A 25,709-nucleotide genomic window follows, 5' to 3' on the forward strand; every position below is an offset into this window, starting at 1 on the left:
GCTCATTGGCTGATCCTCCACCTGCAAGCACCGGGATCCCATATGGGCTCCGGTTCATGTCCTGGCTGCCCCAGTCCCATCCAGGTCCCTGCTTGTGTCCCAGGAAAGTAGTAAAAAATGGCCCAGAACCTTGGGACCCTACACCCATGTGGGCAACCCAGAGGAAGCTCCCGGCTTTGGATAACATTGGCTCAATCCAGCTATTGCAGCCATTTGGGATGTGAATCAGCAGATGGAGAATCTCTGTCTTTCCTTCTCTCTGTAAACCTGCCTTTCCAATAAAAATAAATCTTAAAAAAAAGTTGCCCTTGGGCCCGGCGCGGTGGCGCAAGTGGTTAAAGGTCCTCGCCTTGCACACCCGGGATCCCATATGGGCGCCGGTTCTAATCCCGGCAGCCCCACTTCCCTTCCAGCTCCCTGCCTGTGGCCTGTGAAAGCAATTGAGGATGGCCCAAAGCTTTGGGACCCTGCACCCGCGTGGGAGACCTGGAAGAGGCTCCTGGCTTCGGATCGGCATAGTATCGGCCCGTTGCGCTCACTTGGGGAGTGAATCATCGGACGGAAGATCTTCCTCTCTGTCTCTCCTCTCTGTATATCCGCCTTTCCAATAAAAAAATAATAAAAATAAATCTTTTAAAAAAAAAAGTTGCCCTTATAAGAATGGGGAAACCACGCTCCTCCATTTTAGAGCTCTTGCAGAAATCTAAGATGGCTCTCAAGCTTTTGCTGGCAGCATTTTGTGATGCCCCCATCTTTCTGTTCATCCCCAAGACTGAAAGCCCACTTGCACAGCAATCACGCTCCTCCCCTCCCCTGCAGGACATCGTCTTCTCCTAAAGAAGGTCATGGCTTATTGTCTGCTCCTCCTCCCTCCTCTCCTCCCCCCGCCTGGTCTGCTGTTACTCAGGTCTCTCTTCCAAGATACGATGAATAGATTGTTTCTTTCCTTCCTCTATATGTTGGTTTAGCTGGACTTTATAAACACCCGCCCACCCAGGCACATGGTGGCTGTAGGGTTTGTGGGAGTGGGCCGTACAGTTCACTGCCTTGTCTGGGACTGTTTTTCTGAACCCAGACCTTTAGACATCCTGCTGCTGTTTCCCCCCATCTTAACCCCCGCCCACAGCTTCCCCATCCTGTTGGTCTCAGAGAGGGGCTGGCTTGTCCAGTTGATTAACTTTTCTTTGCTTCAAACTTTTTTAACAGGAGAAGTCCGCTGAACACATCACAAGTTTTGCATGAGCTTTTTCCTGTTTTCAAACACCTGCCATTTCCAAAAGATGCCTCCTTAAAAAAATGTTTTCTTCTTCACCCTGAACCTGTTACGGGGAGTAAGGTAAGGGATTTTGAGAGGATCTGGATCTAGAATGTTTCTCATAAGGCCACAATTAAGGATGAATTAAGGAGACAATCACATAACTTAAGGTTTCCCCTCCTGTGGCCAGCTAGGAGACGTGGGAAGAAGCAAGAAGCGTGTTTCTGGCAGGTCTCTCAGAGATTTTGCAGATCTGGGGGCAGGCTGCTATTCTGCATTAAAGGAAGTTGAATCCTAGCATTGCAAGTGACTTGAATTCATCCACCTTAGACTAGAGAGTAGATCTACCATAAACAAGCAGTGTGTAGATGAACAGCTCACCTTCCTCATTTTGTAGATCAGGAAACCAAGGCCACAGAGGGGTTTAGCCCAAGGTCAAATAGGGAGCTAATGAGGTTTGCCTCATCTCTCAGCCCCAGGTTGACTTTGCCCAGTGATAATAATAAAAAGCTTCAGTGGAGAACTGGCCAAAACTGGCTGCCAGTGCAGGGTTTGAGAGGCACGGCTTGGAGCAGGCACCCCTCTGCCCCTCGCCTTTCCCAACCCCACCTCTATTTGGGGCCACAGCCACAGGCCCAGAACCCTCATGTACCTCTGGGCCCAGTGGGCTGGAGAGTTGATGTCCATTTACCTTGCTCTGACCGGCTCCCTCGTGGAGCTTCTTTCCTAAGGAAAATTCTTGAAACTAGATGGATTTGAAGGAATTAAAAAAGATGAATCTCCTTTTGAAAAAAAAAAAAGAAAGAAAATTTCCCATACTGTGGCTCCCCTAACCAGCTCAAGGTTGTAGTGTCAACCTCTGATACTATTATTTGGCTCCCAATTTGCTGAATTGCGTGGCTGGAATTTAAAAACCATAAAAACAGTCATTTCGTCCAGGAGGAATGACTCCTGTCTGCCAGCAGCGGGGTGGAGGTGCTGGACTCTCGCCTCCGATTTTGAAGACATTTCTCCTATTCTCCATGGCTAGAACCCAGCCCCCTCGTGTGATTTCATCTTCACAATTATGATTTAATTCTGGGCGAGGGCCTTTATCTCAGTTTGCTTGCTGGAAGACACAAGTTCATTTCACCAGCCTGCTCAACCAGAGGAGCCCAGCCAAAGGAGTCGATGCAGAGTTACACAGGCGCTTATCAAGTCATCTCCCTGTGTGCTCCAGGATGTTTTGGGAAGGGGAGTAGCCCAAATGAGGAACAATCCTGAGAGTCTGGTGTCTTAAAGCATTTGTCTCCCCACCCTGGCCCAAGCTCGCCTCTCTCCGGGCCCTGTTACCCCACCCTGTTATCCACATCTCTGGGCCCCGAGCCCTAGTAGAGTCACTTGGCTGTGGTCTCAGTCTTGGAATCGCACAAAGCAGGGATCCATTGAGTTGTTCAGCGGCATACTGAGGGGAAGAAGAGGTGAGCGTTGCCAGGGCCCACATCCCCCTCTCCACAGCGCTGCCTAAGCCTGGCCCACACCCTCCTGTTGTCTTTCCATCTTAGATGTGCAAGTTCATGATCGTGCCCTCACTCAAGCCCTGTGGAAGAAGCACACCTGCACTTTTTTGTGGGGTTCCTGGAAATTCTGTTAAGACTGAAGTTATCCAGGGCTTCTGCTGGCGTTAGTTACCAGTCAATTATAAGCAGCTTAAGACACACAAACACACCCCACTCCTGTTATCAGAGTAGCCATGAAATGTGTCACTCTGGAATCAGAATCACAGCCTAGGTGTGGACAGGGAAGATGGGGCCAAACCCAAGGCCCTGAATGACAGTCAGGACGTGGCCCAGGAAATCAGACTTCTGGCTGGTCCCCATTGTATCTGGCTCTCCCTGGAGGAAAGGAGCAAGGAGGGGAAGCTAGGGTACTGGGAGCTTGGAGAAAAGGCTCAAGGAAGGAAGAAAAATCCAAGCCAGACCCCCCTCCCCGTTGACTGCTGCTCCCTGCTCTTCGCCGTCTCAGACCCAGAGTCTGCGGCTCCTTGCCTGGTACCCAGGGGATTGCACAGAATCTGTTGCTGGCTGTAGTGTGTGCTCAAAAGTGCACAAGTTGGGGTTATTCTTGTCCTCCTGCCACTATGGCAGAGGATTAGGGTCTCTTTTCACTTTTGCTCCTGCCACTATGGCAGGGGGTAAGGGTCCCTCCTATTTCAAAGCTCCCTCCCGTCACTAAGACGGGAGTCTCCTTTCTCAACTTTTTCTAATAAATCTTACTTTAAAACTGAAAAAAAAAAAAGTGCACAAGTTACCCTAGCTGGCTGTGCTTAGTATTCAAAATCAGAGGCCAGTCTTACTGTCGCTCATTTTTCCTTTCTTTATTTTTCTCATTAAGACATGGTCCTTTTGTAATCTTTAGTGTTCCTCTTTTAAAGCGTCTTGATTATATATCCATATGAATAAATGAGAAAGATCTATCTGCTGGGTTTTTTTTCCTTAATATTTCTTATTTTTATTGGAAAAGCAGATCAGATTTACAGAGAGAAGAAGAGACAGAGGAAGATTTTCATCTGCTCATTTACTCCCTAAATGGCCACAGCAGCCAGAGTGAAGCCAGTTTGAAGCCAGGAACCAGGAGCTTCTTCCAGGTCACCCGCATGGGTGCAGGATCCCAAGGCTTTGGGGCTTTCCCAGACCATGCAGTTACCCTGGATGGCAAGTGGAATAGCTGGAACATTAACTGGCATTCATGTGAGATTCCTGTGCTTGCAAGGCAAGGATTTAACCATTGAGCCATTGCACCAGGCCCTTATCTGCCATTTTTACTCCTCAGATGCCCACAACAACCAGCGCTGGATCATGCCCAAGCCAGGAGTCTGGAACTCAACCTCAGTCTCTCGTGTGAGCGGCAGGAATCCAAGTACTTGCGCATGTTAGCAGGAAGCTGGAGACAGAAGTGGAACCAGGCCTTGAACCCAGCTTGTTTTTAATCAGCCACATTACATATCTGTTCAAATCGGTCTTGCCAAACAGTGTGAACTTAAGCTTGCTGCTGTGTAGTTCTTATTAGGGCCCTGGTGGAAAGAAATACTACTGTATAAAACATTGTCCGAAGGGTAGTAAGCCAACCATCTGTTCATCCAAAACAATCCAGAACAAACAAGACCCTTAAAGATTCTTTACTTAGACCACCACGTGTTTGTTGGCCTTTTTCCAGAAACATTTTTAATTGCACTGAAGGGGAAGGGGTGGGTGTTGTGGAACAGTAGGTTAAGCCACCGCCTGGGATGCCCATATCCTCTATGGCAGTGCCTAGGATTAAGTCCTGCCTCTGCCTCCAGTTGTGATCCAGCTTCCTACCAATGTGCCTGAGAGGCAGCAGATGATGCCTCATGTACGAGTTCCTGCCATCCATGTGGGAGACCCAGGTGGAATTCCTAGTTTGTAGCTTCGGGCTGTCCTACCCCTGCCTGGCTGTTGCAGGCATTTGGGGAGTGAACCTGCTGATAGAAAATCTCTTTCTCTATCACTCTGCCTTTTGAATAAACAGAATTTACAATATATATATATATTTTAAATTACATTTAGGTCTTTTACCTTTGGCCCACTCTGAAGCTGCAGCTAAAAGTAGTCACAAATTAGAAAGCTCCTGTGGGCTGCCCACTGAATTGCCAATGTCTCGTTAGGAGAACCAGTGGAAGAGCTGTCGCTATAGCCTCAGTATTAGGGCATGCCAGGATTAGGAAAAACTAGTGTCTTTTCATTTTCTGGCATAATTGTGAATGTTGTCATTACTCCTACTTTTCCTCTTTACTTAGGCTGCTGGGAAACTGAGCGCCATGTGTGCACAAACTTTGGTAGGCTCATTTTCCAGGAGTTTGTTTTGTTCTCTTTTCATTCCTTTGTCTCCCTGCTTTCTCCTCTAGATGCACAGGATGCATGACCTGTTCACCGTGGGCAGTGGGGAGGCCATGTTGCAGCTCATCCCTCCCTTCCATTGCCGAAGACACTGTCAGTCCGTGGCCATGCCAATAGAGGCGGGGGATATCGGTATGTAAGGCCCCAGGAGGGCAGAATCAGCAATGGGGTCGTGTCCATTTTCACATTTATTTATTTATTTATTTGAAAGGCAGAATTACAGAGAAAGGGAGACATCTTCTGACCAGTGGATCTGCTGCTCAAATGCTGCAGTGGCTGGCTGGGCCAAGCCAAAGCTAGGAGCCAAGAACTCCCTTCAGGTCTCCCACATGGATTGCAGAGTCCACAGACTGGGAGCATCTTCTTCTGCTTTCCCAGGCTCATTAGTAGAAAGCTGAATCAGAAGTGGAATAGCTAGGACTCAAATCCCACCTGGTGCTCTGGTGGGATGCTGGCTTCACAAGTGGCAGCCTAACCCACTTCACCACAACAGTGGGCTTGAATTATTTTAGTTTTCAGAAAGTATTCTAAGAAAAATATGCCTTCTCGAAGATTCTATTGAGTAAAGTCCAAAATAATGTTCTTTTTTTAATGGTGTCATTGTTTATACTCAAAGATGGAACAGCTAGTGAGAAAATATAGCAGAGAAAAATGTCTCATACCTAAGAGCATTTAGAACACATAAATCTATTGGTCAGACAGACTTACTCAGAAGGAATTCTGCAAAATGTTTAACCAATCCCTCATTTTACAGATGAGGCTGAGACCCAGAAAGAAGTAACCACCACCCCTGCCCCACCGTCAGGCAGTGTGTATGCCAAGTCTGTAAAGTGCTTGAACATGGCCAATCCAGGGGAGGAATGTTCAAGATTAGAGGAGACCCTTTATGTGCCCATTTCACAAATGAAAGCAAGCAAAGCAGGATGTTGGAGCAGTGGTCCCCCAGGAAGCGTTACCTTGGATATGTGACCCGGGGCCAGGTCGGGGCTTCACATTGACAACTCATCCTTGACTCTGGCCCTGTGTTGTTCCAAATGTCACTTGTCCTGTTCCTTACTGTTCCAGAGAACTAGTTCTGCCACACCCACTGTCCGCAGCAGGGTTGTCCTGGCAGAAGCAGATACTCCTAAGTCAACAAGTGTCACACCAGCCTCCTGGTTCCTTGGTTTTTCTTCCATGTGACACCTGGGCAGGGCCTGGAGACTAGGGAGAACCCAGATGGGTTTTCCGATGGATTGCTTTAAGTTTCATCCTTTCAGAAGACCCCTAGATCCCCTGAAACTTGTGACCACAAATGGGTGTATGGAGCAGACTGCAAACTATGCCAAGCTGTTATCCAAGTTACATAACTTTGATTTCAGTTTAGAAACGGAAATAAAAATAATGCACAGATTAAGTGTTCCCTCGTAATGGAGTGCAGCTGGGCTGGCCCTTGGGAAACTCTTCCCCCCCCCAAATTGGATTCTTGTGTTAGAAATTAGTCTAAACCTGTTTTCCTGCAGTGGAATGACCTTTACATGAGGGATGACTATTGCAACACTCTGTGTGATATGTCTGGGTTTGGAGTGTGGGGTAGTGCTTCAACAAGTTACTGTCCCAAGTTCTCACGCGCCTAACAGTTCAGACAAGTGTGGAGATACCATTAGCCAATTTCCAGGTTTCCAGTTCCCACTGAGCCAGGATACCAAACGCAGAATTAAGAACAGAAGGCAAATGTAGGACCCAGCACCGATAGCCTAGTGGCTAAATCCTTGCCTTATATGCACCGGGATCCCATTTGGGCACCGGTTCCTGGCTGTTCCACTTGCCATCCAGCTCCCTACTTGTGGCCTTGGAAAGCAATAGAGGATGGCCTAAAGCCTTGGGACCCTGTACCCATGTGGGAGACCTGGAAGGAGCTCCTGGCTCCTGGCTTCAGATCAGCTCAGCTCCAGTGGTTGTGGCTACTTGGGGAGTGAACCAGCAGACAGAAGATCTTTCTGTGTCTCTTTCTCTCTGCAAATCTGATGTTCCAATAAAAATGGATAAATCTTAAAAAAAAAAAAAAAACAAATATATCTGACAGTGGACAGGGAAACTGTGGAGATCAAACGCTGGTGCAGCTGGTCTAAAGTAGCCCCAAGTCCAGGGCACGGTCTCTGCTGGGCTGTGACTAATCAACACGCCGGCCAGAGGGAAAGCAGCCCCGTGGCTGGCAGTGTCTGTGAGAGGCCAGCTGCATGACGGTGGGAGAGAGAGAGGGGTGACAGAGAGGAGAGCAAGACCAGGAGAAGAATGGGGGAAGGGTGAGGTTGGGAGAACAACAGGCGCCTGGAGCTGCAGTAGGAAGGGAAGTGATGGCTGTGCGGCTGCCCCAGTTAGATAAGGACATAGAAAATTAGACTCCAGCAAGGGAGAAGAGTCTTCAGTGGTTGTACCAAGTGGGCAGCCCTGGTACGTTATTCATTTGTCAGAGAGAGACACAGAGACAGAGCTATGTGCTAGTTGACTCCCCATGTGCCCCAGGGTAGGCCAGGCCAAACCTGGGAGTCAGGATTTCAGAGATCCCCAACTCCTGGAGCCTCCTCTGCTGTCTCCCAGGGTGTACATTAGAATGAAACTAGAGTTAGGAGCTGAGCCAAGCACCAAACCCAGGCTCTCTGCTGTAGGAAGCAGGCATCCAGGCTGTCAGGACCTTGGGTAACAGGGAGCAGGCATCCAGGCTGCCAGGACCTTGGGTAGCAGGAAGCAGGCATCCAGGCTGCCAGGGCCTTGGGTAGCAGGGAGCAACCATCCGGGCTGCCAGGGCCTTGGGTAGCAGGGAGCAGGCATCCGGGCTGCCAGGGCCTTGGCTAGCAGGGAGCAAGCATCCGGGCTGCCAGGGCCTTGGCTAACAGGGAGCAGGCATCCGGGCTGCCAGGGTCTTGGCTTGTAGGGCTTGAGGCAGTTGCCTTCAGGAGATGCCTGGCTGGTTGCCGCTTAGTATGCCCCAAGCTCCAGAACATCTCACAGGAACCCAGAGCCTCTGAAACTTACTTAGCATGGAACCCATTTTCTCTGTAATTTCAAACAGGACAATGGCATTTCCAGAACCAAACTTGGGAAATGCTGGTCCAGAATCTGGTCGTTCTGGAGTGAAACCATATTTCCCAGAACCTCAGGGGAGTTGGCTGCAGGATCTTGTCCCCCTGTCTTGTTGCTGAAAAGGCTGACGCTTACCTCACTCAGAGCATTCCACTAGTTGCCCTGGTGAGAGGAGGCAGTGAGGTATCCCCATTTAGAGCAGCTGTTGTTGGGTGTCCTGCGTCAGAGGAAACTGACAGCCATGGGGTAACACAAGCTAGAACCCTTTCAGAACAAGAACTGCCTTTAACTTTGGCTACAGGGTATACCTGTGAGCCCCACCTGGCTCACCCCTGGCAGCCCCACCTGGCTCTCACCTGCTGGCATGTCCAGACCCTGACGCCTCTCATACTGTCCCCTGCCCCTGTTGTTATTTCCCCTCCAGGCTATGCCAGCGCCTCTCACTGGAAGGTCTACATTGTAGCCAGAGGAGCGCAGCCTTTGGTCGTCTGCGATGGAACCACTCTGCCAGAACCATAGGAGACAGAATTCTATACGGAATGGCTTTGAGAGCTGACAACCAGATTGCAAGAGGAGAAATAAAACCGCAAATGCTGACACCACTTTCCAGGAGTTGGTTGCTTAGTTACCTGCCCCTCGCATGTGCGCATGAGCCAGCTGTGTGCCAGGACTGAGGCCAGGACTTTGTCAGCCCCATCTGTGACAGTCAGAACTCTTCCAAGCTTTTGGACATGAGAGCCTTGAGGCTGGCCCTCAGGCAGGAAATAGGGCTGCTGTCTACCTCCATGTGCATGGGCACCATCCACCCCCCCCCCCCCGGCCACATTACCAGTTCCCCAGCAACAGGAAGGACAGCTTGCAACAGTCAAGGACCATCCTTGACGAGTGGGCCTGTTACACCCACCTTCCTGGCCACATCACCTGCACTGCTGGTGCAGAAGGAAAAGGCCATGGCTGACTCAACAGGTCACAGCAGTTTCTCAGGAATGGGATCCAGAACCAGTGAGGGGAGAAAAGGTATTAGGAAATCATCCCACATTACACTCAGGAGCTATACTTCCCTGCTCAGTGTCCATGGCTGTGCATGAGGGGTGTCCATGATGGGTGCCAGCCTAAGGCATGATCCTGATTTGAAGGGGTGTTCCCTGAGAGTCTGTGTCCACTTAGTCTGGAGGTTCTTCCATTCCCCTCCCTCTCCTCTCCCTCCCCCTTCCCTGTTAGCCTCTTGTCCCCTCCCTTGGCTGGGCCAGAGCCCTTTCCTGCTGAGACAGCTCAGTTCCTGCCAACTGTGCTGCCTTGACTGAGTGTCTTCCCGAGAAGGAGTTAGAGTAAGCTGACCCGTGGAGGGGACACCTCCCTGGTTTGATCTTCGGGGTCTGACTTGATGCAGAGAAAATGGGTTGCAGATGTGTCAAAGCTGACGTCTTCATGGAGCGGCTGGGGGAGGAACCACAGGCCCAATGTGTTTGTCAGACAGGCTAGCAACTGACTCCGCCATCCCATCCTCTTAACACCATGCCCCCCATCCCCCTTCCACCTTTGTCCTGGAAACCAGGGCAGGTGATTTTATTTTTGTAATGGTATATAAAGCTTTGTTGTGATTGGCTGATGCTCTGTGCTCATTGTTTCCTGCGCTCTGGTAGTGGAACAAGTGTCAGTTAGCAATGAGGGCACTGACTCCTCGCTTCCCTCCTCCCCTGTTGTCCCTTTGTTGACGCTGCTAGAGACTCAAGCATGGGTCAGGCCGTCCCAGGACAGGGAACAAAACACACTGTGGTTCTGAAGTGTAGAAATCAATGCCACAGCTGGAGTTGGTGTGCAAGGTGACCGATGCAGGGAGCTGAGTGGGCAGGGAGTGGGCACGAGCCGGCCTGGGATCCCTTTCATCCTTGGAGTAGCCCTGTCCCTTTCCTCCTGGGTCTTTTCTCTGCACTCCTCCTGAGCAACAACAATGGGGACCACCATACACTTGCCTGGGCTGCTTGTGGGTTTGCAAAGTACAGGCAGAGTTCACACGGAGCCTCCTCCATGCACTTCAATAAAGCCAGGATGAACCATTCCTGAGGGAATTTTCTCTTAAAGAATCAGCCCTTTGTATGAGTTAATACAGAGAAAAACAAAAAACTTGTACACATAAAATCACTGCTGCTAAGAACAGTCATGATTGAAGAGACTTCAGGTTAGCGGGACCATCTGGAGGCCAGCCCTGGGCAGGGCCCCTGCTGCTGCTGGTGCCTGAGATGGTTCTGCGGAGTTCTACACCAAACCCTTCAACCTGGCTCCAGATGGATGTTCCTCGGAGGAAAGCAAGCGCTGTGGTGATGGGGATCTCTGGCTGTTTGAATCACTGTGCCACTTCCCTGTATCTGAAGGGTCCCCAAAACACTCCCTTCAGCTCAGGACTCTGAAAAGGAACACATATTCATAGGTGCACCTGGCAGGTGGTTTCCATCTCAGCCAGGAGTGAGTCTAGCGGAAGCTAAGGAGAGACTGCAAATGTTACACATTACACCCAATAGTCGGCTCCCTGGAGGCAGTGTTAGGTGGGGATGGGTGTTGGGAGAAATCCTCTACAGGGGGGTTGTCTGCTCTTCATTACTGTCACATGCAGGGACGTCGGTCACTCGATAAGGTCGTCCTGATGAGCTGACTCCACTTCTGACCGGTTCTGTGGGAGGGATGGGCTGCCCACCAGCCCTTCTCATTTTGTGGAGGGTCCAGCAGGATGTTCTCCCCAGCCGGCTCTTGACCTCTAATGGAAGCTGCAGAAACCCATCTACATAAAGGAAGGAGCATCATCAAAGTGAGGAAATGGGCTTTTAGGGACCATTATAGGGCCACCTTGCCAATTCCTGTATCAAATAAGATCAAAACCTCTATAAAAGAGCAGCCCACAAGGATTGTGTTGAATGTTTACCAGGAAGTCCTGTGACTGTGACCTCAGCACACTGGTTAGGGTCTCCGCCCTAACCAATGACAGGTCTCCCCAGAAGTCAGCTTTCCGGGGAGGCCTTGGCGCCCCATGATATTGATATCTGCATGTGCTGAGTTCTCCCATAGTCCTATGCTGAATAAACACCACACCTCTAGTGGTTTATGAGGGAGAGCTTAGGCTCACCCCACCCTTATTACAGGAAGGGAGGGAATAAAATAATAGTGGTTAACAGAAATCTACTTGATAAAATATGAAACAGCCCATGAAATGGATATGGCTCCCTTTCTGAATGGAAGAATGCCATTTGTCCTGGTCCGTTGTAGCTTACCAACTGCCGGCACATAGATAATGTGTGACATGGACAGCCGCCGTTCATTTCACAAGGAGAGGAACTAGGACTAGGAACCATGAACTGCGGACGGGTGGCCGGCTGGCTGCCCAGCACACAGTTGTCTTGCCCTGTCACAGTGCAATGGCCACAAGCAGAGCTGGGGCTTCATTGAAGGATGTGAAACAGGGCTGAGGGTTGGAAAGCCATGGGCTCCGTGGGGTTTTGTTTTTGAAATGTTTCTGGACAGAAATGGGAAAACAAAAATCTAAGCAGATGACGTTTATAAAACTGCTTTCATTTTCTCCTCCCTGTTTGAAAGCCTTGTAAGAGGGAGTGAGGCTGGAATTCTGACTGTGCAGCCATTTGCCTGTCACAGTTTTTCCAGATGTGTGACTGGAAAAGAGATCCAACCCAGCTCCGATAGTGACTCCCCTTGGAGTTTGCATCACTTGTTTTTCAGTGCTCGCTTTCCTTCCAAAATCCTGCACAGACCTTTGTGTAGGAAGAACTGCTTTTCAAACAGAACCCCAAGCTCTTAACTGCAGGTGATGACTGCACTCATTTCTTTTAAATATATTTTTAAAGATTTACTTTATTTTTATTGGAAAGTTAGCTATACAGAGAGGAGAGACAGAGAGGAAGATCTTTCATCTGATGATTTACTCCCCAAGTGACTGCAACGGCCAGAGGCACACCAATCTGAAGCCAGGAGCCAGGAGCCTCTACGGGGTCTCCCATATGGTGCAGGGTTCCAAGGCTTTGAGCTGTCCTCAACTGCTTTCCCAGGCCACAAGCAGGGAGCTGGATGGGAAGCAGGGCTGCTGGGATTAGAATCAGTGCCCATATGGGATCCTGGCATGTACAAGGTGAGGACTTTAGCCTCTAGGCTACTGTGCTGGGCCCCATTTTTTAAAAATATTTTTAAAGTTCTTTTTTTTTTTTTTTTAATTGGCTAAGATGATATACAGAGGAAAGGAGAGACAAAGATCTTCCATCTGCTGGTTCATTTCCCAGTGGCTGCAACAGCTGGAGCCGAGCCAAACCAAAGCCAGGAGCCCAGAGCTTCTTCAGGTCTCCCACATGAGTGCAGGGTCCTAAGGCATTGGGTCATCTGTTACTGCTTTCCCAGGCCACAAGCAGGAAGCTGGATGGGAAGTGGAGCAACTGGGACATGAGGTGGCACCCGTATTGGGATCCCAGCATTGTGCAAGGCAAGGATTTAGCTGCTGAGCCATCATGCTGGGCCCTGGCTGTAGTCATGCTGATGCAGCCTGGACTGAGTGTGCTCATTACCCAGCCCCTCCAGAGTGAGCAGGCACGTTCGAGAGCTAATGCTTGCTTCTCAGCTCCAGGTTGTAGAAGAAAGCAAGGAGGCCATTTGTCGGGTTGTATGATTGTCTTTTGAGAATCACTCATTACACAGTGAAGGGATTGAGGCTTTGGGGTTCCCAGCAATGGAGGAAACACTGCCCAGCTATGCTGTCAGAGCTGGGGAGACTGCTGCAGGCAGGGAGGGTCAACGATGGGCTTTACCACCGTGATGGAAGCAGTAGTCTTCCATGTTCGGGTCTGCAGATGTGTGCAGAGGGCCATGAGGCTGGGAAGGTGGAAGAACTTAGACAACTGTGGAGCCAACAGGAAGTGGGAGGCTGTGGGAACGTGTCAGGTCAACAGCATGCAGGGAATCCTTGCCTGCCTCAGCTTTCCCCACCTTCAACCCTCAGCCCAGCCCCCTTCTATACCAAGCACATCAGGTTACACAGGTGGTCACCCCCTGGAGCTGCACAGCCGAGACCTTGCGCTCTGGATGTGCTGTGTGATGAAGTGCTGGCTCCAGCCAGGAACTCCACGGCCAGCTCATCTGTGGGCCAGCTCCCTCAGTTGTCTGGGTTCCCTGCCCTGCATAATTGAAGCATTAGAGCTAAATCCATCTGTCATTTTTCTCTCTCCAGAGACAGTGAAATGTCCAGACTTTTTCAGACTGGTAGAGAGAGGAGGAATGTTATGTAACTACAGCGGAGACCTGCAACTGTTGGGACGTGGTAGAGCTGAGGACCTTCTGCCCCAGCTCGCTGCAGCTCTCTCAGTCTGAGGACTGTGACTTCTTGCACCCAGGCTGGGAAGGGAACCCCATGGAGCTGTAGTGTGAGGCAGAGATGAGGAGCTGGGACATCTGTTGTGCCTCCCCTGTGCAGGTGCAGCCTGTCAGAGCACACAGGATCCCCTCCAAGAGTGAACTTACCTGGGAGCATCAGTGCAGGGAGCTGACAGCCTCAGGACATTTCTGGGAGAGACAGCTTGTCCTCCACCCTGCTTCCCATGGTTTGGCCTCCAGAAAAGCACTGGTTGTGATCTTCCTGCTCATTCTCTCCCTCCTGTGGGAAAGTCAGCGGTAGACACCCAGGGGCAGCAGGGAAAGACTGGAGAGAAACAGTCAAGCCAGGGGTTCAGGGCACAGCCGCCCCAACCTGCCAGCCGCAGGGATGGAAGCCAGACAAATGAAGTTCAAGTTCAGGGAGCTGGAGAGTGCAGTGATTGTGTGTGTGTGCGTGCAGGCCCCCCATCCCTGCTGTGGCATTCCTCAGAAGGGTCTGAGCTGCTCCTGTGGGTTCAAGTGCAGAATGGGTATATATTATATTATTATTTTTGTATATCATTATATATAAATTTGTATATGTTAATTTATATTTATCATTTATATGTCACTTTATATATCATTTTTATCATTTGTCAGTTCATTCCCCCAGTGGCTACAACAGCCGGGGCTGGGCCAGGCTGAAGCCAGAAGCCCAAAATTCCATCATGGGCTCTTTGCCGCTTTCCCAAGCATGTTAGCAGGGAGCTGGATTGGAAGCGGGAGGACTCCTGTGAAACGACAGCCCCACAAGCTGGAAGCCCACTGCAGCACAAGGCCAGCCCCCAGTGCAACACGTTGGCAGGAGCAGCAGCTTCATTCCGTGTATGGGAAGTGAGTACACTCAAGCTTTGGGTCATGAACACTTCTTTTTGCGATGAAAAATGCAGGTGATGAGTGATAGGTATCCCTCTCAGTGTCATTCTTGTTTTCTGTTTTCTTGCCAACTTGGGAGACTTGTCAGCCCCATCCTTCTGCGGTGATCCCACCAGGCTCTCTGTGGGTCTCCTGAGGGCTTATCTGGTCTCAACCTAGTTGCCTTTTGAAGAATGGATGTGAGGGCTAGAACAAACAGAAGGATTCATTCTGCAAGAACAGGTGCTTTCAGAGTGAACTCCAAAGTGGGACACCATGTAAGGCCCAGGGTCCGGTGTCAGGTTCTGTACCTGGCTCTGCTCCTGACTCAAGCTGCCTTGACAGTGTGCCCCCAGAACACAGTGGTGATGACTCAAGCTTGGGTTCCTGCCACCACAGAGAAGATCTGGATTCTGTTCCTGGCTCCTTGTGTGGCCCTTTGGCAGGTGGGGATGGGGGACGTGTTGGGGTGGGGAACACTTGCAAACATATGGGGAGTAAACCAGCATATGGGGCTCCACTCTGACTCTGAAATAGATTAGTAAGCTCTGGACTGCTGAATTCATAACCCAAACAATCACTTAACAGGAAGGCCTTACAGTCAATAGGAGAATGACGATATATCCCTGCCATGGCATATTAACCATGAAAGTGAATGGCTTTGAGCCATGCCAACCGACCTGAAGGGAACTCTCTGTGAGCTGTTCAGTAAGAAGAGCCAGGCAGAAAGTGTCTGTAATGTGAGCCCCTTTCTGGTAAGGCAATACCGTGAGCCTTATTTATGCTAGTGACTGGAGAGCATGGAGGAAACTGCAGAAGGAGGCGTGGTGGCGTATGGCTGTGTATGTGATGTGTTTGCCTAGCCTGAAAAACGAGAATGGTGATGTGGGGAGGCAGGGAAGAGAGCTGTAAAAATGAAACAGGACCTCAAATAGAATGGTCCTGCTTGTGCACATAAAAATGAAATTGCAAAAACAAAAAATTATGAACATACAGAACATCTTGACTGAAATGCCCAGTGAGTATGAAGTGGCCTGGTAGCCACTGTGATGAGCCAGCAAGAGGGCCTGAAGCAACACCCTCCCTCCCCGTGCACCTGACTGTTCCCCTCCAAGAACCCAAGATCCCCACAGCCAGGACCCACTGCAAGGCCACCTGGGGTGAGTGGCCAACTGGCCAGGAGCAAAATAGCCCTCAGGGGCTCCTCTGACTTCTGCTCAAAATTCATGGCCAGAGTGGAGTCCCAACAGCAGAGTGGGACTTTGAGAATTTGTAGGAACCCACAGATCAGAAGCCACAAGTGATGAAAGGCTAGAGGGGGTACACTGACAGGTGCTTGATCAGAAGCAGAGAATCTGGTAACAGCCCCCGGGTCTTATGTGGTGGCCCATGTGGGAGTTCATTCTGAAAGCACCTGTTCTTACAGAACGAATGCTCTTGTTTGTTCTAGGCCTAACATCCATTCCTCAAAAGGCAATCCAGCCCCAGCCGTAGGCAACTGCCCAGGTTATCTTGTACCTGGCAAGCACTACACTGCTGGGAGAAAAGCAGACAATAGTTGATGGGCATGCTGGACCTGGTTATTGCCAAATTTGTGTTAACTAAACTAGTGTGCCAGCACAGTTACTCCTTTTTTTAAGAAAAGATAAGTGGGGAAGGTGGGGAACTCTGAACCAGACATGCCACCCCCACCTCCAAGTTGGGGGGCTGCAGATTGCCCAGGAACAGGGCTTATTGGAGTGGGAGCAGTTGAGGGCATGTTTGCCAGGGAAGGAATGATCTGAGGTCTTTCATGAAATGGACCACTATATTTATAGGTAGGCAAGGGAGCTGAGGCAGAGTAATTTCGAGAAGGGAAACCAGAGGGCAGATCTGAATCGGAGAAAGATACCTGCCCACGTGAGATAACTAGACTGGGCTAAATAGCATCACTCATCACCAACTGGCACTTGCAAAAGCTGGGACTGAGGGGCATGCCTGGCTGGGTTAGGCTACAGTACCTGCCTATAAGTGTCAGAGCAAGGTTGGAGGGGTGCTTCGTCAGGCTCAGTTGTAGTGCCCACCAGAACACATGAGAACTGGATCTGGGGGCAGATTCTATAGGGGGAATTGTGGGCTCACCTCTGTGGAACTACAGGACCCTGCAGCTTATGTGGAAAGTTGGGTGTGGTGACTGCCCAAACCAGATACCCACCTGACATGGGGGCTGGGGCTGGGAGAAGGCCAGGTAGGGCCAGCCTGCAGCACCTGCCAATGTATGCAAGGGCAGGGACTGAGGGCAGACCAGCAAGGCTGCTGCCCTCATTGGCACAGGTGGGATCTGGGGCTGGGAGCAGGCCTGGTATGGGAACTTCAAGAACTCCCCTACTAATCTGCTCCGGCCAGCAGAGCCAGTAACATGGACACGGAGAGGGTCTGGGGATGAAGCACTGGCAGGAGACAGTGATGGTGGATGTCTCTGGGAAGTCTCCCTTTATTGTTCCTTCACCTCCCCTTGTATACTCCTCCCCTCACATCCTCATTTAGCAGGATATCGGATACAGATAAGTCCAATTAGTCTAGGTGCTTTTAGCCACAAACCCAGTTGCTGTTCCTGCCCAATTCCTGTTCCTGCTCAGCCCAACAAGCACTAACCAACTCCTTAGCCCACAACACTAATCCACAGCTCCCTCTGGGAAGCATAGGAGCTGCAACTAGGGACAGGCCAGGCCAGGCAAGGCTGCAGTACTCTGTCAACATTTGTGTGGGCCGATCTGGGGAAAGGCCTGGCTGGGCTAGGTCATAGCACCTACTGGCACACATGAGAACCTGAACAGGTTATGAACCATGCCCAGGTGGGCCTAGCTGCAACACCTACCACCAAGAACTGAGACTGTAGTAGGCCTTGCCAGGCTGGGTCAAAGCACCTGCCAGCACACACACAAGACCTAGGGCCGGGAACAGACCTGGTATAGGCACTGTGGGGACTCTCCTGCTGGGCTGCAGCTCCCACTGGTAAATGCGAGAGCTGGGGCTATGGGCAGACCTGGCTGGGCAAGGCTGCAGCATCCATCGATGCATGTGTGGGCTGAGTCTAGGGGCAGGGCATCTGGGCTGAGCTTCAATATCTGGTGGTGCTCACAAGAACCAGAATGGGGTGAGACAGGCCAGGCTAGGCCATGGCACCCACTGGGTCACACGGGAGCTGGCTATGGGGTGGACCAGGCTGGTCTGTCCTACATCTACCCAGGCTCTCAGAGCACCAGATGGTGCTGGAGTCTAGCCCGGTTAGGTGTGCTCAGCCCTAGGGAGCGTGCCTGTGGTGTTGTATCTAAAAAGTCACCTTCATACCCAAGATCATTTCCTCTGCCACTTTCTAAAAGTTTGACAGTTCATTTATATCCATATTTTCACCCATTCTGAGTTAACTTCTGGGAAGGGTGTACGTTCTGTGAATTGGTTACTTTTTCATGCTGATTTCCAGTTCTAGTACCATTTATTGGCTCCTTTGGGGCCAGATGCAATGACTCAATTGACTAATCTACGTATGCCAGAATCTCATATCAGTGCCAGTTTGTATCCCAGTTTCCCCGCTTCCCACCTAGTTCCATGCTGACAGCCTGGGAAAGCAGTGGATGACAGCCCAAGTGTTTGGTTCCCTGCAATTACATGAGATACCAGGAAGAGCCCCCGGCTCCTGGCTTTGGATTGGCTCAGCTCTGGCCACTTCGGCTACTTGGACCAGTCCATGGGAGATCTTTCTGTCTGTCTCCTTCTTTCTGTAAATCTGACTTTCCAATCAAAATGAAGGAAAGGAGGGAGGGAGGGAGAGAGAGAAAGGAAGGAAGGAAGAGAGAAAGAAATAAACCATCTTTGTGCATTATGTGTCCTTTTTCTTTTTTGAACATCAGGTGACTGCGTTTGTGTGGTTCCTAACTGACTTTGTGTTCTGTTGCTCCACTTGTCCATCCTCTTGCCGATATCGCAGTTGTACCCACTGATGCTTTACCCGAAGTCTTCAAGCTGTCTAAGGTCAGTCCTCCACTTTGCTCTCCTTCAATACTGAACTCAGTATTTTTAGCCTTTTGCTTCCCTACTTAAATTTTGGAATCAGCTTGTCAACTTTCCCAAGATAATTTGCTGGGATTTTTTTTTTATTTGGACTATGTTGAATTCGTGGATGAAATTGCATACAGGATATTTTAATAAGAAATTATAATTCCTATTCCCATGATAATATTTTCTAAATTCAGTATGTCATTCTTTCCTTGGTTTGATTTTCATCTTATTGTTGCACATTCTTTTGGCATGACACATGTCTCTCATGCTTATGTAATAAGTCAAACTGACAAGTCCCCAGACACCATCCTGAGGACAGTTATTTCACCAATCATATATCTTCAGAATGACTTTATTATTTTTGTAAAAATGATACATTCTTATTCGTAAAGAACAAAAGATAGTTTGGACAATCTTATGAAAATCTCCACCCACAGAGACAAACATTAGGTGAACAGTATTCTAGGTATTTCTAGGATCTTAACATTAAGCAACTAGAGGTGTTATTTTTTCTCTGAACTGTTACTGCTGTGTTTATTTATTGGAAAACCAGAATCAGGTAGGGAAAAAGTACTCTCACATGCCTGCTACCTCGGGGGCTGGGACAGAGGTTGAAACCAGAAACCCAAAACTCCAGGTAGGTCTCCACGGGTGCAGCAGGAAACCCGTTCCTCGAGCCATCACTGCTGTCTCCTGGAGTCCGTACCGGCAGGCATCTGGAGTCAGGAGCTAGAAGTGGGCCCACACCCAGGCACTCCAACCTGGGAGGAGGGTGTCCAGGAGATGGGCTGAACACGTGCCCCAGGATTTATTTCTTTTCATTTGAAAGGCAGAGTTACACACAGAGAGAAGAAAGAACGATCTTCCATTCTCTGGTTTACTGCTTGAATGGCAATTATCACCAGACCTGAGCCAATCCAAAGCCAAGAGCTTCCTCTGGGTCACCCATGCAGGTGCAGGATTCCAATGCGTGGACGTTAGAGCATGTTTCTGAGTACTACTCGACACTCTTGGACTAACATATCCTTGCATCACACCTTATTTGGATCAGAATTTGGCAACATGTCTCCATTATCATCAGACACTTCTTTTTTTTATTGTTAATAACATTGTATTATGTGATACAGTTTTATAGGTACTGGGATTCCCCCCACTTCTGAGCCTGGTAGCCTAGCGGTTAAAGTCCTCACCTTGCACATGCCAGGATTCCATATGGGCACCAGTTCATGTTTTGGTGGCCCCACTTCCCATCCAGCTCCCTGCTTTGTGGCCTGGAAAAGCAGTGGCGGACGGCCCAAAGCCTTGGGACCCTGCACCCACGTGGGAGACCTGGAAGAGGCTCTGAACTTTTGGCTTCAGATCAGCTCAGCTCCAGCCATTGTGGCCACTTGGGGAGTGAACCATCAGACAGAAGATCTTCCTCTCTGTCTTTCCTTCTCTTTGTATATCTGACTTTCCAATAAATACATACATAAATAAATGGACAACTCCTTATGTTGCAAATCAACACAAGCCTAAGAACTCCAAACTCATTTGGGACCCTGTCCTTCTCAACCATTCAGGCACATTCCCACCCAGGGGTTCCCTGGCCTCGGGAGCCCCGCCACAAGCGTGGACTGCGGGAGATTCAGAAACAGGAGCCTCAGCACACACACAGCTGTGGCCTCTCTGCTGGCCTGAACCCCTGGGTTTCCTCCTCGGCCAGAGATCAGCCCTAGAATGCCTGAGACTGTGTATGTGTGACCATGTCCAGCCCACCCCAGCACACAGCAGCCAATTGATCCCCTCCCGGGACTGCTGTCCACCTTTGGGGACAAACCTCACTCATCCCCAGAACAATCCTCAAGATCACCTGTGACAGAGCTGGGCCAGCTCAAAAGATCCTGGGAACAGGAGGAAGCAAGCCAGCATTTGCCAGCAGACCTCATGGTCATGTCCAGTTTGTGGAGATGCTCTGGCTACGGCCTGCCCCTCGCAGTTGTCAGCCCAGGCCCATCCTGAGCCTTCTGCACAGGCTCTTGGGGCTAGCCCAGCTCTTCTGAGGTCCAGCTTCCTTCAAGCTATAGATGTCAGCATCATCACTTCCCCACACCTATGCAGCCCAGGGTTGAAGAAAACACTGGTTGTTGGGCCCGGCACAATAGCCTAATGGTTAAAGTCCTTGCCTTGTACGTGCTGGGATCCCATACGTGCAGGTTTAAATCCTGGCTGCTCTGCTTCCCTCCCAGCTCCCTGCTTGTGGCCTGGGAAAGCAGTCGAGGATGGCCCAAAGCCTTGGGCCCCTGCACCCACATGGGAGACCCAAAAGAGGCTCCTGGCTCCTGGCTTTGGATCAACTCAGCACCTGCTGGGTTTCCTGCTTGAGGAATGAACCAGTGGATATCCCCGTCAGAGTGCCTGGCTCTCTTGTCTCTTTCTCTCTGTAAATCTGACTTTCCAATAAATAAATAAATAAGTAAAAAATAAATAAATAAGGAACTAAAGTGACAAGTGCAGGCCCTTGGTGCCACATGCCGTCCATGGATGCTGTGCTGGATGGGGCTGACACAGACCCTAGGCACTAACACTGAGGACATGCAAAACCATGCACTGCAGGTGTGTATGGATGTGCAGCGTCCAGATACCATGGAAACCTCGCAGACGTCAAAGGACAAAGTCAGGCTGCATCTGGGAAGGCAAGTGCCCGAGCTCTGAGAGTGCTCGGGTATCTGTGGTTTCTGTCCTGGCCAGATGTGGCTATGCATACACTCATTAGATTGCTGCCTGCACTTTGACAGGCCTAAAGCACTTCATCAAACCAGCCTCTTCAAGCAAGATGGGCTGGTTCTGGGGCACTGGCATCAAGCATGACCTCGGGGCAGGCAGCAGACCAAACTGTCCAAGTTATTATTTGTTTTAAGATTTATCTGTTTGAAAGAGAAGCGCACAGAGAGAGAGAGTGAGAAAAATATCTGCTGCTTCACTCCCCCAAATGGCCACAATGACTGGGCTGAGCCAGGCCAGGAGCCAGGAGCCAGCTCCACCTAGATCTCCCACATGGGTGGCAGGAGCCCAGATACTTGAGACATCATTATCTGCTGGTTCCCAAGAACATTGGCAGGGACGTTGATCACAAACAACAGAGCCAGGACTCAACTGGGCATGCCAATATGGGATGCAGGCATCCCAAGTGGCAGCTTAACCCACCATGCCACAACATCCACCTCTGGCTTGAGGTTCTTGCCTGGGAATCTGCCCTGTCCCCGTCCAATATATCTTCCCCTGCATCTTGCCTGGTACCTGGGGCCTCTAGACAGCCATGATGGAGGGTCAGGTACCAGTGTGGTACAGCCTAGTTCCAGAGGCCACACATGTGTCCCCCTGGCTGGCCCGGCACAGCCCTGCCGTAGAGGCCACACTCCCCTTCCCTCGGGCACCCCACCCCCAGCTCCTGGACCAAGCCTAACTGGATGCACCTTGAATGGAGACCACTTACTACTTTGACCCATTGGAATCCCCAAGAAGCCTGGCATAGCAGCACTCCATGCAGACTCTCTGTCCACCAGACAGCAAGCTGGCAGGACCCAGGGGGCATGGGAGTTCTGGGCCAGCTTCCCAGGGCCTCTGAGGCCCATGGGCTCCCCAATGAAGACACTGGCCTTGGCTAGGTTGGCAGCTCAGTGAGGAGGGGAAGCCTGTCCCTGGCTGGGCTGGAAAGAACTGGGGTTGGCCATGACCGAGGCCGGTTGGGCAGCCAGGCCCTCCTCTTTAAACCAATCCCCTGGCCATGGAATGCGGGCACTTTAGGTGGGCACACGTGGGCATTTTAAGTGCCACAAGCCCCAGACAAAGGGAGCCAATCCTGTCCCGCCCCTTGAGTGTCACCTGGGGACCACATGCTGCTTATCAAGTCAGGGTCTGACATTTACTTGATGGCTTTGTGTCAATGTCTGATGTGACATCTCACAAAAGAAGGGGTGAGGACCATGTCCAGTAAGGACCACACAGATCTTGTGTTTCCTGGTGCTCTCCTGAATGCCCACAACACCAGGGCTGGGCCAGAGGAGCTGGCTCTCGAGTCAGGCACTCCGATATGGGATATGGATGCCCCAGGTGGCTACTCAACTCTTTCATTTTTTAAGTGAGTGAGGCCATTTGCATTTTCTTTCTTTTAATTAAAAACTGAACCAAATTAAATCTCTCTGGCTGCCGGTTAGGGGGCAGACTCCTCATTTCATGTTTGTCTGCCCAAATCTTCCCTGGGCTTTGGGAATCCCAAGAGGCAAGAAGCCTAGTCCTGCCTTGGGCAACTGTCCTCCTCCATTTGGGGAACATAGCCCAGAAGTACCAAATGTATTCACCCTGAAGGGAAGGTGGACTCTCCAGGGAATTCTGAGGTGCCCATACCACAGGTCATGGTCAGGCAAGTGAGGCAGGGGCCCCCACAGCTCACAGGAGCCCGGCACCCCTTCTGTGATGGTTCCCTTTCCTGAGCGCACCCTAGACCAAACTGTACCCCACAAATAGCACCAGTCAGTGGGAGGCTGGGGAGTGGGGATCTCTGAGGTTACTTCAGAAAAAGCAAGGGGTTTGTTTGGGTTCTGATGAGCAGGTGTCACCTGTGGTTTGAGATGGGGCTAATAGCTGGGAGAAGGGATGTGAGAAGTCAAAAGAGGCAGGAACACGACTTGGAACACAGGTAAGCAGGAGCGGGGGTGGAGCATAACAAAAGGGTATGCACAGCATGGATGGCAGCCAGAGACGCCTGGGTCTCTGTAGATGTGACCCTGGTCTCTCCCTAAGCCCTGGCATGCCGGGAGAGACAGTGTCCCCTCTGTTACCGCTCAACAAGGTTTGGCAACAGAAGCCTTAAGGAAGGCCAGCCTTGGCTGATGTGTGGGTTAGTTATACAAGGGGGCGGACTGGGCAGGGCTGAGCAAACCTTAGCTCACAAGCAAAAATAGAAATCAGGATTGAGCACAGGTCATGCTGAGCTAGGCTTTTACACCTACTGGTCTGCTTCAGCCAGAGATGCTAGGCCACAGCATCAAAGGCAAAGGCTGAGTCAGGTGAGGGGCTGTGCCAGGCTGGGTCAGAGCAAACACTGGCATATGCTCAATCTATGGCTGGGAACAGGCCCAGTTGGGGAGCCATGAAAGTACACCCTTGCTGGGTTGGGGTTCCCCCTGGTGAGTTTGGGGACTGGAATGGGGGCTGCTTTCTGGTCTGGATATGGCTGCAATCTTCCTTGGCACAAGTGTGGACTGGGGCTGAGTACACCTAACCGGGCTAGACTCCAGCACCATCTAGTGCTCTGGAGGACCAGGGTAGATGTAGGACAGATACACCAGGGTAGATGTAGGTCTCTGCCCCTACTGAGCCATGTGTGAGCTGTGACTGGGTTTGATCGAGCCTTGGCTGGGCTGAAATATCTAATAGTAAGAACCAGAATGGGTTGAAGGCCAGTCAGGAAAGGCCACTGTTCCTACTAGGACAGGAGGTAGACTAAGTAGGGCTGGCGCATGGACCCACCAGTATGTGTGAGATCTGGCATTGGGAAAGTTTCTGATAAAGGAGATTGGGCAACTCCTCTGGCAGGACACAGTCCCTGCAGGTGAGCACAAGAATGACGATAGGGAGAAACCCAGACCAGGCAAGGAAAAGATACCCATTGGCATGCATTTGGCACAGCTTGGGTGCAGACCAAGTTGAACCAGTTCACATCACCTGCTGGCGAATCCAAGAACCAGAACAGAGTGTGGGTTGGGCCAGGTATGGTCACAATACATACCAGTACACATTGCAACTGGGATTGGGTGCATGCTGGGCTGGGTTAGACTGTAACTAACCCTCACCAACTGGAATTGGGGATGGGCCGGCCCGTGTTGGGCCAAGCTACAGAACTCACTGGCAAATGCCGAGGCGAGAGGGGCTGTACCAAACTAGCCGCAGTGCCCAACCAGCGCACGTGAGAACCAGGGAGAGAGGGGGTAAAGCCAGCAGGGGGAATGTGGAGGACTCCCCCCTCCTTGCTGCAACACCTTGCCTACTGGAGAATGTGAATCGGGATGGAGACAGACCAGACCGGTTAGGGCTATAACACCTATTGGCCTCATGTGAGCTAGTTTGGAGAAAAGCCAGACTTGGTTGAGTGTTCTGACTGGTACAAGCATAAATTAGAGTAGGTGAGGATTGGTTGGGCTTTGCCACATCATCAGCTGGCAGAGACTGACACTGGGGGCTAAATCTGTCAAGTTAAACTCCAGAATCACCTGGAGAGTGCATAATCCAGGAGTAGACCCAGGAGGTAAAATAGTAGGTACCTCCCTCTTGGATTATTACTCCCTTCTGGAGAGCATGAAAACCAGGACAGGGACAGAGGTGGCTAGACGGAAAGGCAAGTGCCAGTATGTGTGTGGGCTAGGTAGTGGACCCAGTTGGGTTGAACTAGGTTTCAGTGCCCATTGACAAGTACCAGAGCTAAATGGAATGTGGGACAGACTGAACAAGTCTGCAGTACATAGTAGCAAGCACGGGAACCAGGGCAGGGGCAGGCCTCATGGGGCTCATTGTGAGTTGCTCCGACTAATCTGTAGCTCCCACTGGTTTATGTGAGGGCCGAGTGTGAAGTGGGCAGGATCAGACTGGACTGTAACACCTATTGTTTTGTGTGGAAGTCAGGGCTGGAAGCAGAACTGGCCCAGCAATTGCAACCACCAGCATGTGCATAAGCTGATTGGGGTGACGGACTGCGCCTAAGCCTGTACTGGCAAAATACACATTGGAATCAGGTCTGGGATCACCTCAGACAAAGTTTCTTTGGGGATCCCTCCAACTGAACTGCTGGACTCAGAACCCTAATCATGAAGAGAAGTGCAGGTTCCGTGGTCTGACCATGAAGAGCAAGTGTTAAAGCTGAGCCTCCTCAGAGGCACAGACGGAGCAGTGGACAGCATGCCCAGGTGCACACGGAGGAGATGGCAGTCCATTAGAACCTGCAGAGGACACCTGGTAGCACAACAGAGGACGGAGGACAGAATAAATCAATCAACTATCCCAGCCAAGTGCTGACAGTGAATACCTGAGCAAATGGAGATGCTAAGGTGGACTATGCCAGCCAGTGGATCCTGAAATGATTTAATCATGCTTGGAATGGTGAGATTTGCAGCAATTCATAACCATTGAATTATCAAAACTACTTGAGCAGGACCCTCAGAGCATGC

The 25,709-nt window shown here is 50.7% G+C and overlaps 1 protein-coding gene across 7 annotated transcripts in view; it reads left to right on the top strand.

The window, feature by feature from the left end:
• CUNH6orf89 (chromosome unknown C6orf89 homolog) overlaps nt 1-20,647 on the top strand; it is a 43,091-nt gene extending 22,444 nt beyond the window's left edge. For 4 of the 7 annotated variants that reach the window (XM_040983282.1, XM_040983280.1, XM_040983281.1 and 1 more), the window contains 3 exons: nt 1,207-1,336; nt 5,160-5,283; nt 20,070-20,647. In XM_040983282.1, the coding sequence (XP_040839216.1) occupies nt 1,207-1,336; nt 5,160-5,283; nt 20,070-20,365 (550 nt within the window). In that variant the 3' untranslated portion in view covers nt 20,366-20,647. Of the gene's footprint in view, nt 1-1,206; nt 1,337-5,159; nt 5,284-8,638; nt 8,817-20,069 lie in introns of those variants that run through there. The other 3 variants (XM_040983285.1, XM_040983283.1, XM_040983284.1) reach the window with 1 other exon arrangement.
• The last annotated feature ends 5,062 nt before the right edge of the window (nt 20,648-25,709 follow it).

The sequence above is a fragment of the Ochotona curzoniae genome, unplaced genomic scaffold, assembly GCF_017591425.1.
Source record: "Ochotona curzoniae isolate NIBS_2020 unplaced genomic scaffold, NIBS_Ocur_1.0 contig_3819, whole genome shotgun sequence".
NCBI lineage: Eukaryota > Metazoa > Chordata > Mammalia > Lagomorpha > Ochotonidae > Ochotona > Ochotona curzoniae.